This window comes from Calliphora vicina, chromosome 1 (genome assembly GCF_958450345.1).
Source record: "Calliphora vicina chromosome 1, idCalVici1.1, whole genome shotgun sequence".
Taxonomy (NCBI): Eukaryota; Metazoa; Arthropoda; class Insecta; order Diptera; family Calliphoridae; genus Calliphora; species Calliphora vicina.
Genome location: NC_088780.1, coordinates 110,148,920 through 110,166,084, shown reverse-complemented (window position 1 = coordinate 110,166,084; position 17,165 = coordinate 110,148,920). Strand labels below are relative to the sequence as shown.

The 17,165-nt window shown below is 28.3% G+C and overlaps 2 protein-coding genes across 2 annotated transcripts in view; one reads left to right on the top strand and one right to left on the bottom strand.

Annotated features, from left to right (window-relative positions):
• Positions 1 to 373: 373 nt before the first annotated feature.
• Positions 374 to 1,440, top strand: LOC135963569 (replication protein A 32 kDa subunit-like). Its single transcript, XM_065515486.1, has 3 exons — positions 374 to 533; positions 590 to 1,211; positions 1,281 to 1,440. Exons 1-3 carry the CDS (start codon positions 521 to 523, stop codon positions 1,357 to 1,359), a joined length of 714 nt encoding a protein of 237 aa, XP_065371558.1. The 5' UTR covers positions 374 to 520; the 3' UTR covers positions 1,360 to 1,440.
• A 3,253-nt stretch (positions 1,441 to 4,693) lies between these two features.
• Positions 4,694 to 17,165, bottom strand: part of WASp — a 31,799-nt gene continuing 19,327 nt past the window's right edge. Inside the window, exons 2-7 of the mRNA XM_065515485.1 lie at positions 10,958 to 11,185; positions 10,793 to 10,892; positions 9,336 to 9,883; positions 9,065 to 9,265; positions 8,792 to 8,989; positions 4,694 to 5,715 (exon numbers count right to left, since the gene is read on the bottom strand). Coding sequence (XP_065371557.1) covers positions 5,461 to 5,715; positions 8,792 to 8,989; positions 9,065 to 9,265; positions 9,336 to 9,883; positions 10,793 to 10,892; positions 10,958 to 11,185 — 1,530 coding nt within the window. The 3' untranslated portion in view covers positions 4,694 to 5,460. The remainder of the gene's footprint in view (positions 5,716 to 8,791; positions 8,990 to 9,064; positions 9,266 to 9,335; positions 9,884 to 10,792; positions 10,893 to 10,957; positions 11,186 to 17,165) is intronic.

Sequence of the window (17,165 nt, the reverse complement as noted above, 5' to 3'; positions counted from 1 at the left end):
CACAAAAAAATAAAGTGGCACCTCTGAATTATAAATCAGCTGTTTACTTTGTACCTATCAAGGTGCCATCGGGAGCACAGCTGATTACAGAAATAACACGCAATAATGTCAAACTACATATATAAAAAATATTCGCCGGAACGCCATTATGTCAAACTCCATATATAAAAAATAAGTGAATTCGGCTGTATTTATTTCAATTCGCCACTGCTGTCACCTTGTTAAATACGCCTTGGTAGCTATTGTCTTTAAAATAATTCATTAATTAGAATTTGTGTTCGTGTAGCCCGTTTTGAATGTGTTTAATGCAACAACATGTACAAAAATAACCGGTACTTTTTTTTGTTAAAAGATAATTGAACTGTCAAAGTTGCATGTTGTTGTTTTTGCTTTTGGGTATTTTGTATTTTTCGCCACAACACCTTCTATAAATGCGCCTTGTTACAAACAAAACAACGAAAAAACTCCATACTCAATTTTGTATATTATTTAGCAGAAATTTCATCACAATTGTAATAAAATGAATGACACTTGTAAGTAACCTATTATTCTGCATTTTATGTTTTTATTTAGATTATTTCTAATTTAGACCAAGGAGATTTCAATGCAACACAAACCACTGGGGCTTCGACTGAAAAGAAACCTGAGGGTATTGTTCCAGTACTAATAAAACAGGTCCTAAATTCTCCAGAAGGAAACTATCAGATGTTTGATATGACATTTATTATGGTGTATGCTAAGGTAATTGTGCGCAATATTGAAACATCGTCAACAAAGATAACGTACTTGTTAGAAGATAGTACCGGCCGCATTGATGCCCACTACTGGTTGGAGGAAGGTGACACTTTGAAAGCTCCCGATGTTATGGTAAACAAATATGCCACAGTATTTGGAAGTGTAAGATCGCAGGGGGGTCAAAAGACATTAATGGTTTTTAAAATGCTGCCAGTTAATGATCCCAATGAATTAGTCACCCATGTTTTAGAAGTTTTAAATGCTCGGTACAAAGCTGAGGAATATGCAACCAAAGGAACAAGTTATGGCGATTTTGGTGGAACTGCTGCAGTAAAATCTTCAACTGATGGAACAGATTTAGGCTTGGAGGGAAAACATTTGGCCGTGTTTCAGGCCATCAAAAGTCATAATTCCGCAGATGGCATTAGTCGTTCAGAATTGAAGCGGAAATTCACTCACATGACAGATAATCTTGAGTAAGTAAAATTAATAAGCAACCATCAGATGTCATGTATTATTTTGTAAAATATAATTTCTTTTTATAGTCTTATACTAGATTTCATGACTGGCGAAGGTCATATTTATTCGAGCATAGATGCGGATCATTTTCTTAGCACAGAATAGTGCTACTATATTTATAAAATGTTTAATGTTAAGATACTGTATTTCATATTCAATAAATCGTTGACAGGAATTTAAATTGAAGTTTGTACATAACAAGTTTTATTCTTTGGTATAACTGGTAGTTATGATTGCGAATAAAATTTAAAAAATGTTCAATGCCTAATGTGAGTTTTATTTAAAAAATTTGTTAGGTCTGACACATCACATGAAAATATGTATCAGTAGATTGATTATTATTTTGATTTCTCTCGACTAGGTCTCTCATAATTTCAAAATTTGACCTAACTGCCTGATATCTACTTCGCACGAAGAATTTGCCAATCTGTGACACAATGATTCCTGAGGTGTGTCAGATACGCTCCAGACTTTTACAACAAATACCAAAGTATGACATGATACGAATTCTGAAGAGAAATATAAAGGAAAACGTAGGAAAAATCGTATATCCCATGGCAATATCATCTGTAGAACAACTGCGTGTTGAATGCAATGAAGCGGAAAGGACATCCGTTAGAAAAGATTCAAGAAATCTATTACCACAACAAGAACAATCTTTACGTGCCATGAGACAATTTATTTCGATCCTGAGAGTAAAGAAGAGTCGACGCGAGAGTTTGAGGATGTATCAGCAATTCGAATAGAACGCCAAAAATCAAAAATTATCTGTTAGAATTGTAAAGTGCCAGGACATGTGTTTATGGAGTGTCCATTCTCAGAAAGATCATTATTTTGTTATCGTTGTGGCAGGCCGAATGTTATTACGCCAAATGCACTATATGTCAACAGGAAACCAAAAAGTGGGCGAGATATTAGCAGGGGATTCTCGTCTATTGGTAAACGAACGTTTACCTATACCCAAAATATTGTGGTCAACATTATTACACACCCCGGGTTTATTTTGAGGGGGTAAGAAAATCACTTTTTCCTCTCCATACGAAGTGAGTCCCTCTACTTCCTAGTACAAATAAAACCCATACCATTTTTTTTTTGGTTTATTTTGTTTATTTATATATATTTTGTTTATAAGTTACTATAATACACCTAGATTTCAAAATTAAGTTTGTAATATTATTTATTGTTTACTCTTTTTATATGGAGTAAATGTTGTTGTTATAATTATTAGTTTTTTTTTTAATTCAAAAGGGTTTTTTTGTTTAAATAATAAATTTTTTACAACTATTAAAAGTACAGACGACATTAAATAATAATAATTACAATGTTTAACATCATATTAACATAGTCTTACATTTTTCAATCAAATCATAAGAATTTTATGTATTTTTTTATAAACAACTAAATAAATGTTTTACTGAGCACATTGAAATTAAATCTATGTATAAATATAAATATGTATGTATGTGTATAGGTCTATATAATTTATTTTAAAATTATTACAAATTATTTAGAATCAGTAAAATTTTTCATTAGTTTTGTTTTTTTTTTATAAACTAATATTTTTTGCATTAAATGCATTTCACTCAAAATATTTTTGTGGTGAAAGAAAATCATTGATAGATTTTGTGTTGTATGTATATTTATTATATTTTAAGTTTCAAGGAATTAGGAAGCAAAATATTAAAATATTAGTTGAATTTTTTATTATAAATTTTTTGTTTTGTTTTATAGATAAACGTAATATTTTATGGTTAATATTTTTTTTATTTGTTATAAGTTAACAATTTCTAAATAAACTATAGTAAAAGTTATGTATTAAAATTAAAGACTCATTAAAAGGGAAATAATTTAACTTTAGTGTGATATTTGTTTTTGTAAAGCTTCGTTTAGCTTGCTTAGTTTTGCTAATTTCTTTACTTTAAATATTTTTTTAAATATGTATAAAGATTTTTAAGTCCATTTTTTGTATTAATTTTTCAAACAAGTACCATCCATATATAATGTATTTACCAAAGTTTTTAGTTTAAAGTTTTCTATTTTTTTCTTCATTTTGTTAAATATGTACTATATTTTATTTTTGTAACAGATTTAACCGGAAAATGTTAAACAGGCACATTTTCATAAAATCGTGTTTATGTTTTAAAGGATTTAGCAAAAGATATTGAATACACAAAATACATAAGTTTATTATTTTTATTTTATAAGTTTGAAATATTAAATTTATTATTATTAAAAAGTTTTGATGAAAATTAGTTAAAAAATATTTGAAATGTGAGAGTTTTTCATAAAAACTTAAAAAACTAAAATTAATTTTATAGAAAATTTCATAAAAAAAATTTACTACCAAAATATATTTTTCTCACAAAGAGATTTTTTCACACAAATAAAGAGTTTTTGTAGACAATTACTTTATTTTATAGAAAAAGTTTAGAGAAAAAACTTATTGCATAGAGTAGGTTTTTTTTTACAGACAAAACTTTTTAGGGAATGCTTTTTTATATTTTTTTTTTATTAAAAATAGTTGTTTTTACAGTAAAAGCTTTTTTTTATAGAAAATGCGTTTTGGTCGACAAATAATTTTTATTATAGAGAAAACGATTTATTGAAAGAACGTTTTTCATAGAAAAAGCTTCTCACAGAAAAAGATTTTCATACAGTAAGCTTTTTCATAGAAAAAGCGTTCTTTTATAGAAAAATTATTTTTTTTTTGGTAGATAAATAATTTTTTTTAGAACAAGCTTCAACTTTTTTTTTAGTGAATAAACTTATTTCATACAAAACGATTTTTTTTATAAAACAGCTTCTTTCATATTGTAAAAAGGCTTTTTTCATATAAAAATTTAACAAAAAAAACCAAAACAAACTGCTGAGAAATACATAATATTAAAAATCAAACATTTTGTGTATTTAATATCTTTAAATTATTGATTCTTTTTGGTTATAATTTTAGTTTTGTATATGAGTACATAGTGAAAATGTATGTTCCTAAGTTTTTGTTGTTGTAGTTATTGCATTTAAATAGTTTTAGTGATGTTTCGTTTAGTAAATATTTTATAATTTATTTTTATGTATATATATTTCTTAATCCTTTTGATTTGGCACAATTGTTACTAATTAAATTTTAATATATGTATATATCATCACCTTAATAAAACAATAATGTATAATTTTTTTGCCATTTCGAAATAATTGAGTTTAAAATTTTTGTGTTAGTAGACATCTAGAACAAAAGTAATATTTCAATTGATCTTTTGACTCACTTTGTGGAAGTAGAATTTCACCAAATTAGACCACATATAGAATCAGTTATGTAGATTTTTATTATGCAATAAAAAAATAATGGTGTATATGCTTACAATATTGTTTTATTGAGAGGACGATATAAAGAATTAATAATTATTTTTATGTTTTAAATATGTTTAATAATAAAAGAACTTAGTTTTTTATTTAAATATGTATTATTTATTATTACTTTAAGGGTTTTTTCCATTGCTGGGCAATTTTATTGATATTTTCTTGTGTTTTTTTGTTATAATGTTTAAAGAATTTTATTTCAATTGAGCTGGATATGCTTGAATTTAAAGGAAAAGTATACATTTGTCAAGTTAATAAAACAAAAAACAAGAAAATAAAATATGTTTTTTTTAACAAAAAAAAAAAAAGACTAGAAAATTTAATTTAAAAGAAAATCAAGTTATTACGACAAAACACCAAATTGGAAAAAAATCTAAATATTTTCAAATAAAATTTATTTTAAATATTGTTTGTTTTTGGTATTTTCTACATTTAAACCCTAGGTAATGTTTAAATTTAGCTTAGATTTTCATTTTTCAAATTACAAATAAAAAACATAATTTAAATTATATTAAAACAGGCTGTAAAATAAAACTCTTTTAAGCAAAGATCTTAAAAAATGCATTATTAAAATTATTACATTAAAAAAACGAACTAATTAATGTTGACACTAATACAAAACTAGCTTGTAAAAGTTCAACAGTTAAAATGACATGAAATGTACAGTACAAGACTACACGACGTTTCATTTAAAGCCGTATTTTGTTTATCATTGGTATACAATTTATATAAAATAAATCCACCATTTATACATACAATAGTCATTCATTCATTCGTTAAAACATACATAGATACATTCATACTAGATAGATAGATACATATACATACTCGTCGTACGTTTGCCGGCTAAATTTAATCCTCCCATTCGTCATCATTGCCCGATGACTCTGACTCATCGTCTGATGATTGCAAGACACGCACACGATCTTGCAGGGCTCTGCGCAGAGCATCGGCTAAAGCATCTGTACCGGATATTTCATCACTAGCTCGATTTGTGGATAATTCACGTTGCGTGGCTGGTCGCAGTTCAATGCCCATGCGTATTTCGGACATAAGTTCACTACGAGAATCACCACTGCCCGTACTAAGAGCCGAGGTGTCGACTTTCTGTTAAAGGGGGACATAAATAAAGAGTGAAGTATTAATACATATTTTATTTGGTTTAATTTATTACAGACTCTTGTAATAAATGAAGTTAGGAGAAATAAAACGTTTGCTAGAAAAGTTAATTTCGAATGTCATAAAAGTCACAAATGCCGTTTTATAAAAAAACTTTTCTTTCATAAAAGACTTTTATTTTCCTAAAACACGGTTTTATTCCGAAAATACTTCTAAGAAGATCTTAAGGAAATAGTATGTGATTCAAGAAACTGATGTAGAAGTAAAGCAGAAGTCTTCCTAAAATGTTACCTGGGTAAATAAAAAATCGTCTTTCACAAAAGAATGTATAAAAAACTATTTTTTTTTATAATAAACCGAAAGAAATCTAAGATTCTTTAAGATAAATTGATAAATTGAAAATAAAATAAAATTTTTTTGAAAAAATAATTTTTGTTGAAAACCAAATTTGCTGGTGAACATTATTTCTTTTCATGAAACAATAAATGTCGGTAAAAAAAAATCGGGTTTCTAGATTTTGACGAATTGTCGGTCCGAATTTCTATAGTTTATATGGTCGTTACAAAGGTCTTTGAAATGCCTTTCATTTGAAAGCCATATTGTCTATGTAGATGATTTAGTAATCGCGATATCAGTAAAAAATTAGTAAAATTGTTTGGCATTCGTGTTTTTATCTTATATCTCAGCTATCTGTGGGCCGATTTTAAATAGCAATCGAAAATTTTATTTCAACAGACAGATTACTAACGGAATGACCAACTTATATACAGTAAGTCAGAAATGAGTTTTCACATTGAAAAAAAATATACATATATTTTCAACTTGAATACCACTTATTATTTCGATCCATAAACCTTCAGTATATATAAATCGTATATAAGAAAAACCTTCAAGACCAATGTAAAAGAAACGAAAAGGAAGTCAAAATAAAATACTACTTAATTTTTGTGGTGTCAATTAACTCTTTTCACAAATTACAATAAGTGAGTTTTTAGTACTTAAATAACTAATCTATTTACTTCTTTAGAATTTTTAATATTTGGTATGACCACGCTTAGGATATACCACGCACTGCAGACCGTTTTTTGTTTTTTTATATATAATAGTGTTCCATTTCTTTCTCTTTTAATTTTATAGCATTGTTTCTTGGTTACCTTTTAGCGATATTTTTCTTTAAATACACACTAAAATTATCAGTTGGATTGACGATGAGACCTTTTGCTGTCATTTCTATAACATCGCCGAAATTATACAGAAGCCACATCCCCACGATATACAATTTAAGTTTAGATAAAATTTGTATTATAGTTTATTGTCCGGATAAACCCAAATTTAGTTGCATTTCTTAGCAAATTGTTCTTCAGAGTGTTTAAATATTGTTCGGTGAACAAGATTGTTTCAGTAAAACATAAGTCTTTCATTCCTTTGAGTGTATAATCATAATCGAAATTTTAATGTAACACCTTACGTCAGACTCTAGATGGCTCTTCGTTCTAGTGCAAGATCATTTAAGTATCGTTGCATAATATAACGTCATCCCAATAATCGACGCGTCGCGATATCTGTCGAGGCGAAGAAAAAACGCTTTTCTACATTTGGTGCAGAAAGCAGTAGTTTTTTATATGTTACTTTGGTTGAATATTCGTTTTTTATTATGGCCTTTCTAACTGTTTAATGGGAAATGACTACATCACATTCTTCTTTAAGTTCCCTCGGAAGAGTTCTGGTTGAAATCTGAGAGTTTTAATGAAGTTATCTGACATTTGGCGTTCAGTTATTTTAGGTCTAGGGCTACCACTACCTTTTAATGCTCCTCATTTCAGCTCGTTCTCTCACACTATAAATTATATTTCGTGTTACCAAAAACATCCCCGACAACTCCTGTACACTTTTTTCCAATTGGCGATTGTAGTAAATTCGCAGAGTCACTTTGTACGATAATCTTCTTCCTGGAAGTTTTCTAAGCAATATTTTACATTATGATGATCACAAAACAAAAAATCGATCACGAACTAACTAACAAGATTATAGAGAAGAATACCGTTCATAAGTATCTGTAAAGTACCACTCATTAAGTGTGTACCAAAAAACACTAATAAAATTGGTTGTGAAAAGAGTTAATTGACACTACAAAATTAAATATGTACTGATTGTTTTTGACTTTCTTTCCGTTTATTTTACATTGTAATTGAAGTTTTTCCTTGTGTAAGCTTTATATATACTGTGTATAAACCAAAAAAATATATGTAGTGAAATAATAAGTGGTATTTTCATGTAATAAAATTCGAAAATATAAATTTATTTTCAATGTGTAAACTAATTTTTGACATACTGTATATATTCCCATACTATAAAAGTATATATCTATATCGCACACCCAGTTCAAAACTGACACAACTCAAAATTTTAATTTTTCAGAAATTGAAAATAATGAAAGACATTAATGTTTTTTTTTTTAGCCACAGTTAACAACAACAGAATACACTGATATCTTTTGTATCGATAAACAAGTGTATTGTGCATAGTTTAAGCGTAAAATTAATTTTTCTGGTTTATATAACCCGACAAATTAATTTTGAGTTGTCACTTTTGAACTGGGTGTGCGATATAAGTTTGTCATTCCGTTTGAAATTTCTTAAATTTTCATCAATATATCCACTATAGTACAACTTAAGTTGATATTTAAAATGGAGAAAATCATCCCAGAAATGGTTGAGATATACATAATCCCTTAAATTTTTTTCAAAAATTTTTTGTTTGAACCAAAATTTTTTTTAAACAATTTTTTTTTTCGTCAAAAACTTGTTTTTAAACATTTTTTTCAGAAAAAATCTTTTTATTATTTAGGTACTTGGAGAAACGAAATAAGATTCAGCACATCACTCTTACTTGTTTCAGAAAAAATTGTTTTTCAATAGGAAATTCAAACAAAAACATTAAATATTTTCATGAAAAGAAATTAAATTATTTTTCAAGCATTGTCGTACGAATAAGAATTATATACATACATATATTTTAGCATCGCTGAATAATTTAATATATGTATGTAATAAAAAAAACTTACCTTCAGTTGCACTCCCTTACGTATACTCTCCAAAAATTCATTGTGTGTATCAGGAACCGCTGGTAAGCTAGAGGGTGCTTTAGTTTCAGCCGGTGCATAAGTGGTGGTAATAGAGGGTATCTCACTAGGTCCAGCCATGGGCGGTGGAGGAGGAGGCGGTGGTGGAGCACCAGCTGCTGGTGGTGGAGGAGGTGGTGGCTGTAAAATAAAAAAAAAAAAACAAATCAAACAATTTTAAAAATTATGAGGGAAAACAAATTATATTAAACCTACCGGTGCTGTCATAATGGGAGCTGGTGGAGGTGGTGGTGCAGCATTTATGGGTGGTGGCCTAGAAGGAGGCGCAGGTGCCCTTGATAAGCCTGGCACAGTTGTAGGTACTGGTGGTGGTGGCTGTCTAGCTGGTGGAGGCGGTGGTGGTGCTGATCTTTGGGTTGTTACTGCAGCCGAACTAGTTGAGTTGCCATTTTGTGCCTTAAGTAATAAATTTTCAGTTTAAGATGTTGTTCTTTTACTTCTATACATATATTTGAAAACAACTTACATGATGATGCTGCTGTTGATGTTGATGCCTGGTCGGTACTTGCGGTGTGACGCGTGGCGGTGGTGGTGATGTTGGTGATGTATTTTGTGGCTGTTCGACTATCTCTTGCTTCACCGTGCCCAGCACATTATTGCTCTGTATGAAATCATATATAAAGGCCCTCGTATCTCGATCATTTAGTTGATGTTTCGATACACCAGCCTTTTGAAAGAATTGCGAGAGTACTTCATCGTTTTCATTGCCCGTCAAATCGAAACCCTTGTCAGCATCCCAACCCACATGACTGACATGTCGAAAGTTGGTGGGTGCCCCAATATCACATTTATTGACTTTTGATTTTTTGTTTTTATTATTGGAAGACGATAATGACGAGAGGAATTTTTTTGGTGGGGCTTGCTGCTGCGGCTGGGGCATGGGCGCGGGCGTAAAGTTTACGGTGCCTATCTTTGAATTATTACGCAATTGTACACTGTTGTAATCAGGCTCTTTGGGCAGCGGCGCCAGCGGTGCGGAGGGTGCCATTTGGGATTTGCGTTTATTGCGTTTTTCTGAAAGGAAAGAAGATTTTTTGATGGTAAATTTAGTACTGTGCCTTTTATTCCCTAAAATTAAACTTATTTAAATATGCGTTTTTTATAAAATTAAACATTGTAAAATATTATCATGTATAAGGGTGACATACTTTCTCTTAAAATTAAAATTATAAAAAATCACTATTCTAAAAAATGGCTTAATAAAGAAATTCACAAAAAATAACGAAAATAATTTTTCAAGTAGTTATACGGGAATAGAAAATTAATATTATAGTAAGAATTGTGCTAAATTTCACTGACAATTTATCAATAATAAATATTTACACTAAAAATCACCTTTCATATCTAGCATTATATATTTTAAAAAGGTTTGAATTGAAATACTTAATTCTTCATTAAATTTTAAAAATCAAATTAAATGTTATCCCTTAAAGAATTCATTACGAATTAATTCATAGTACTTTTCAACTTACAAATAACCTGAAAAGTAAGGGGAATTTGACTTATTTTTGTTCTCGATAAAACTTATTGAATGATTAGATTTTGCTTCAATTCATGTCTATTACAAAAATGCTTTAGACAATTCTTCAATTCAAATCTATTTCAAAAATGCTCTAGATAATTCCATTGTGAATTAATTACGAATTAATACAACAATGAATGAATTCTATTCAAATACTTAAAAGCCTTTGAATGAAGCTAATGAATTTGTTTTGTTGGGAATTTGTATATGGAATAAATTGCTGAAATTTTTTATTTCGAATAAAGATTTTATGGAATTAAGCTAAAATTATTTTAACTAATTCGAAGCTCTGATACTGTATCAGATATACAGTATAGGAAAATACTCCCTTAATTTAGCATTGATTTTATTTTAATCTAAAACTGAAATCTATTATCTAATTACCATTTTAAAAAACTTACCCAATTTTTTGCGATTTCTGGTCTCAATCGTTGTATCGACAGCACGATAAAATGAATCACACTCTTCTTCCGAAACAAAATTTAAACCAACATGACCATCCTTTAAAAAAATATTTAAATATTAGTATAAACAAATCGAGTTAATAATACAATAAAAAAACCAACCTGTCCCTCAAACGTTATTAGAAATGGACGAGCTTTATTAATTTTCATTTCATCGTACAGCTCGTGCTCCCAAATTAATTCATGTTTTATTAAACAATAAGCACGCAGAAAATAGGAACGTATAGCACTGTCCTTAATAAAACAAACGACACCAGTGTATTTCTTCTTCCAGTGCGAATGAGCGGAAGCTTCTGTTTTATAAATTTGTACCACAGCTGTATTGAGAGTCTGCAAAAAACGGAAACAGATACATTTTATTTAGAATTTAAATTTTAACAAAATTTTAATAAACTTTATTATTTATTTTAGTTAACCTTATTCCTTTTCATGTTAGTTTAGAATTTGTTTTATAGTTTGTTTGAATTCAAATAGAAACTTTAAACCACCTCTTAGAGTGTTGTACTTTTGCGTGCCATTTACCAATCACAACTACTTCTGCTACTTTCAATTTCAAATCAACCAACAAGTGGAAATGTGTAAAATAAAAAAGAAATATTTAATTATTATTGTTATTTGTGCTGCTTCTGCTGCTTTTTTCAATTCAATTCAATATACATATGTACGCGTCTGAACTTTTGTTGGCAATTTGTTTTTTTTTTCTTTTCTGAAGATAGGCTTTTGTTCATAAATAAATAAATATAATGGTAATAGTGTTGTTGATATTTTCGTTGCAAAGACAATAAGTTTGGATTAAATACAGTTGGTGACAAACAAATAAAATTAAAGCGTTAAATAGATATTTAGCTATTTTTAACTTTTGAAATGTAAATTGATTTTCTTTTGTGATTTTGGTCTTTGTTGTACATATATATATAAATGTTGTAATTTATTGATGTTTGTTGAACTGAATACTTTTTTCTGTTCAAGTGAAATAAAAATTAAAATAAAATTTGCACAATTTTATTATAATTATTAATACTAAAATTTAAATTGATTTTTTTGTTTAACTTATTAGTTCAACCTTTTGTTGATGATATGTTAATACTAAGGTCACGCTGAAAGTATTTTTGGAGGAAACAAAAATGTTCGACAAGGCATCGAACCTTACCCGTTCCAAATTTGTTAAAACTTGGTACACAGTAGACTTGTGCTTAATAGTTCAATTCAATGACCGCTCATTTTAGTTCATAGTTGAAAAATTAACTAGGCAGCTCTTTTTTACGTTCAAATAATTTAATCGTTCAGTTGAACTACCGAAGTCAAGTATACAGGTTCCTTATGGTCATACACCCTTCATTTGAAAGTTTTGTTCACAGAATGGCCGAATTTGGAGCAATAATAATCCTTAAGCCAATGTCGAAACGCCATTACATCCATAAAAACTTACTGGTTGGTGCGCTTTATGGGCCGGTAGAATCATAAGTCTTCACAAATAACGATGGTCAAACGTAACAGTCAACTGTGAGTGGTATAGAGACAAGCTTACTAACTTTTTAGTGCCTCAATTGGAAGAGGCATTAGTATTGCAGACATGTGATTTCTGCAGGATATAATCAATTTACTGAGAAAAATATTTGGCGAACGAATAATTTCATGAAATGGACCTATAAAGTTATACATCCGTGTCTATGAAAACACCTTTTATATTTCTTTTTAACCGCTTATTAAATTTTTACTATTTCTTACGTAACCTACTTTCAATATACATACATATGTATTTCCCTAAAAGTTCTTTTCTTTCAAAAATTGTCCTTGAACAAAGGACCTCTCAAAAATATATCTTCCAATTTCTGAAGATTTTCCTCAATTATAGCTATTGTATGGCTAACAACTCATGGTACCTTGAGGGAATAATTTCGGATAATAAACATTTAGTAAAAATTTCCAATAATTTCGAAGAATAATCATCTAATATATTTTTACGCATAACTTTGTAATTAGATAGTTGTACGATTTTCATAAACTTAGTTGTATATAAATCGTAGGGACTTTATCTTACTGAGTATATCACCAAAAATCCTTTTTCGAAGGAAAAAGGAAAATAAATTTAAATAACATAATTTAAGCAATTATTATTTAAATAAATGGTATATTTATTTAAGCAAAGATAAATATGCCAAAAATAGAAATTGATATCATAAAATGTTCCTTAAAAATGTCGTATTATTTGAAAAGTCTATACAGTTTTTATACCCTTCACCATCGTGAGAAGGGTGAAGTGTATAAAATCCCAGATATCTTCGGGATCCAAATCTTCAATAATTCTGTCAGACATGCTTTCGAGAAGTTTCCTATTTAAAATCAGCAAAATTTGTCCACAAATGGCTGAGATATGAGGAAAAAAGCAGGACAACCTCGATTTTTTACCTATATCTGGATTAACAAGTCATTAATATAGACAATATGGATATATAATGATAGATATTTCAAAGATCTTTGCAACGACGTACAGTGCCGGTCAAAATAATAGCACCAAAGAACCTTAAAGCAATTAACATGGGAAATATTTTTATTTCCATAGTAATTTTAATTAAATATAATATAAAATGGTTAATTAATCTCTATTTCTTCTATGAGTAAAGTTTTCTTTAAGAAATATTAACCTTTCAATCAATAATATGGTATTTTTGAAAAATTCACAGATTTTGTGCAGTCAAAATAATAGCACCATAGAATGAATATAGAATATTCATGTTTTTGTTTTAAAAAATCGCCATTAAATTATAATTTGAATCTATTTATATCGAAATGAATAAAATTAAAAACAAAAAAAATAATTTTACTTTTCTAAAAAATTATGATTTCTGAACATACAAATTAGCTTAATTCAGAATAAAACTATTTATAAATGGTTTTAAAAAAACATTGCGTTGAAATAAAAATATAAATTTTAGGTTGCGCAACCGCTTATCGCTTTTAATCATAACACTCTTGGCCCATCGTTTCGAAAATCAGGCATTTATGTTCTGCACGGTGGTCAAAATTGACGACTAGTGTTGCAGTTATTCGCTGACCATTACAATAACAAAATTTAAATTATTTAAATTCTAGAAAAGTTTCACCTCTATTAAAGGTAAAATTTCCGAAGTCGCATTACCATTTTTCAACATTCAAGTACCAAAACACTTTTTGGTCAAATAATTAAACAAATTATATTGTTTGATATCAGACTACTATAGAAAGTCCTCCGAATCCAATTTCAACCAAAATTTAAGATAATATATTCATCTTATCTTCAACACACAGATTTTAAAATTGTATTTTGATTGTGGTTTTTCTATTATAACATTCGAAGAATATATTGAATATGTGGAATAAATAATTCAATCTTATATGATCAAATGCTTGATAAAATCATACTCAGATATAAATCAATGAAATTATGACCATAGGAATGATCTAAGGAATGATAAACTGATATAAATTTGGGTTTCAAGCTAAAAGGTCAATGTCGTGGGACAGGATGCGATATCCCCAAAAATAATTTTATTAAAAATAGATGACCAAATGTCACAAAAAAGGTAAAAGAAAGCAACAATATTTAAGAATTTATTTTGAGGAATGAAAAAATATATATTTGGCATACAAGTTCCATAAAATTTTTTTAAAATTTTAAAATCTTTATAGGTAGGAGGTGGTCGGTCTCTTTTTTGCCAAAAAATACGAAAACAAAAGACAACAATATTTTACTTTTAATAATAACGTGTTAAGAACTTTACAAACCATAATAATTGTTACTAAATTAAATTTTGTCCTGATTAATTTTTGTTTATTTTAATCAATTTCTTTCTTGGTGCTATTTTTTTGACTGATGAATTTCTTAGGTATTTATATATTATGAAGTTTTTCTTTAAAATTTGCATCTAATTTTCAAAACTATTTTTAAGGTTTGAAAGTTCATTGAATTAAGCATAAATTTATACAAAAACAACAAAAATTAATTTAACAGTTTTTACGTAATATTATTATAAAACAATATGACGTGGTGCTATTATTTTGACCGCAGCTGTATATAAGACCATAGTATGTTGGTAAGTAATGGGTCAAAAAAAAATTTTAAACAAGTTTTTAATAAAAACAATTCGAAAAATATTTTTTCCAAAAAATGAAAAACAGCTTTGGAAAAAAAATTTTTGTTTACCTAAAAATATTTAAAATTTGTATTTTGAAATATAATTTAGTGAAGGGTATATAAGGTTCGGCACAGCCGAATAAAGCTCTCTTACTAGTTTTCTTATAATTTCTATCAAAATATACTTCGGCTTGGCTGTCATTTCGCTCAAGCGTACGTTTAACATAAAATTAAAAGTTATTTTTCTCGTCAACGTGTGAACGTATTGGCTTATTTATTTTTACAAAAATTTATAAAAAATAATATTGAATGATATATGTATATCGCCACCTTAAATACAAACGGACGTGCATTTAAGTTGACGATATGTATTATATTAGATCAAAAGGTTGTAAAATATTATATATGTATGTATATTGAATAAAAATATCCTTCTTAATTAATAAAAAAATACTAAAATAATGGATTTTTAAGCTTCAATATGAGATCAACTTTTAACTTTAGGTATTTTGCACGCATCTATTAAAAAAAGCTTTATAAAAACTGTAGAACTTTAAATTGTATATAGCCATGGGAAACATGGGTTTTTATTTTATTTTGAAGTTTGAAAATATTGTACGATTAGCTTAATTTAATATCCTTAAGTAAATAAAACACCTGCTGCCGTATTTTTTGTCATCGCTTGTATAAAACGCTGTTAAGTGTCAAAGTGTAATAAACATCATTTTTATTTCATATCAATTTATATGCGTATATTTGCATACAAATTAACCAGTTGTAGAATTGCTGCTGTCTATTGCTGTGTATATCAACTGCAATCATATTGTAAAAAGCATTTAATTCATTACATACATTTTGCGTACTATACTCCTCACTGGCCATAAACTCAAACATACAACAAATTTTCATTACCTACATACATAGTATTTACATACAATGCAGAATGTAGCGTGTATATGTTGGTGTTCGATAATGTACAACATTTTGCATGTTAGTCACGTACAAATAATATCATCATCAACTATTGTCGCCAAGTGTTAGTGACAGATAGTCAGTCAGTTTAGTTTAGTTTGTTTTCGTTCATACATTTGTACGTCCATGCCATGCATACATACATTCATAGATGTTAGTTATTTAATGCACATATTTATGTACATAAAATGTTATTGTACAATGTACTGGCGAATATACAGTCAGTGACTGAAAATGGATCTGGTTTTAGAATTTGTTGCCGTAAATTACCAATAAATCAATGCCATTTAGGAATGACCTTAACAACTTGTTTGCAATTAAAATTAGCCTAAATTTAATTTTATTTATTTTTAAATCAGTTATTTGTGTTAATATACCTTTCATGCTTAATGTTGTCAAATAAAAAGTAAACAACATGTTTCATAAATAAATTGAAGTTATATATAAATGTCAATATAGGTCACATGTACTGACCGAGAAATATGTCACCAAAATACAGACATAGTTCAATAAGATAAGACTAAAAAACCTGGCATAGATAAAACAAAAGGACGAAAGGTTGATCTTAAATCCAAAATTGTGCATAAGTTTTTGAAGACTCAACCAAACATTTTTAAGCTGGAAGTGGGATTGTGTTTATTGTGAATATTCTTAAATCTATAAGTGTATGCCGAGTTAAAGCTTTTACAGTTTTCAAAACTAAATTATATTCACAGTATGTCAAGGATGAATTTACACATTTTTAACATAAAATGCCAAAAAACAATATTTTGTAAAAAAAATGCATGACAAAAACTATTTTTGCCTTCAACAGACAGACAAACCGACGGAAGGTCACAAAATATTTACAAATTTCGGGGTCTGCATCCAATACTCAATGTGATATGATGATGAATATAAAACTTAGCAGTAATATTTTCCTCAATGAATTATAGTCGAAAGAGTAGCCGAAAAAAACTTAAGTTCAATAAAATTAAACCGTTCAATATAAAAATTCTCAAAAATACATAAGTTTATTCAAATATTGTACAAATTCATTACACATTAAAATATTGGCTTATTACTCGGTATTTATAAATTTATCCACTTTTTCCGGAAACCCTCCCATTTAATATGTTGCTTCCATTAATTTTTCAGATGAAAATCGGGCATGTCCTGGGATACATTTCCAGTGTTCATTAATTCTTTTTTTTACAAGAGCCTAATACCTTTCCACAGGCCGAA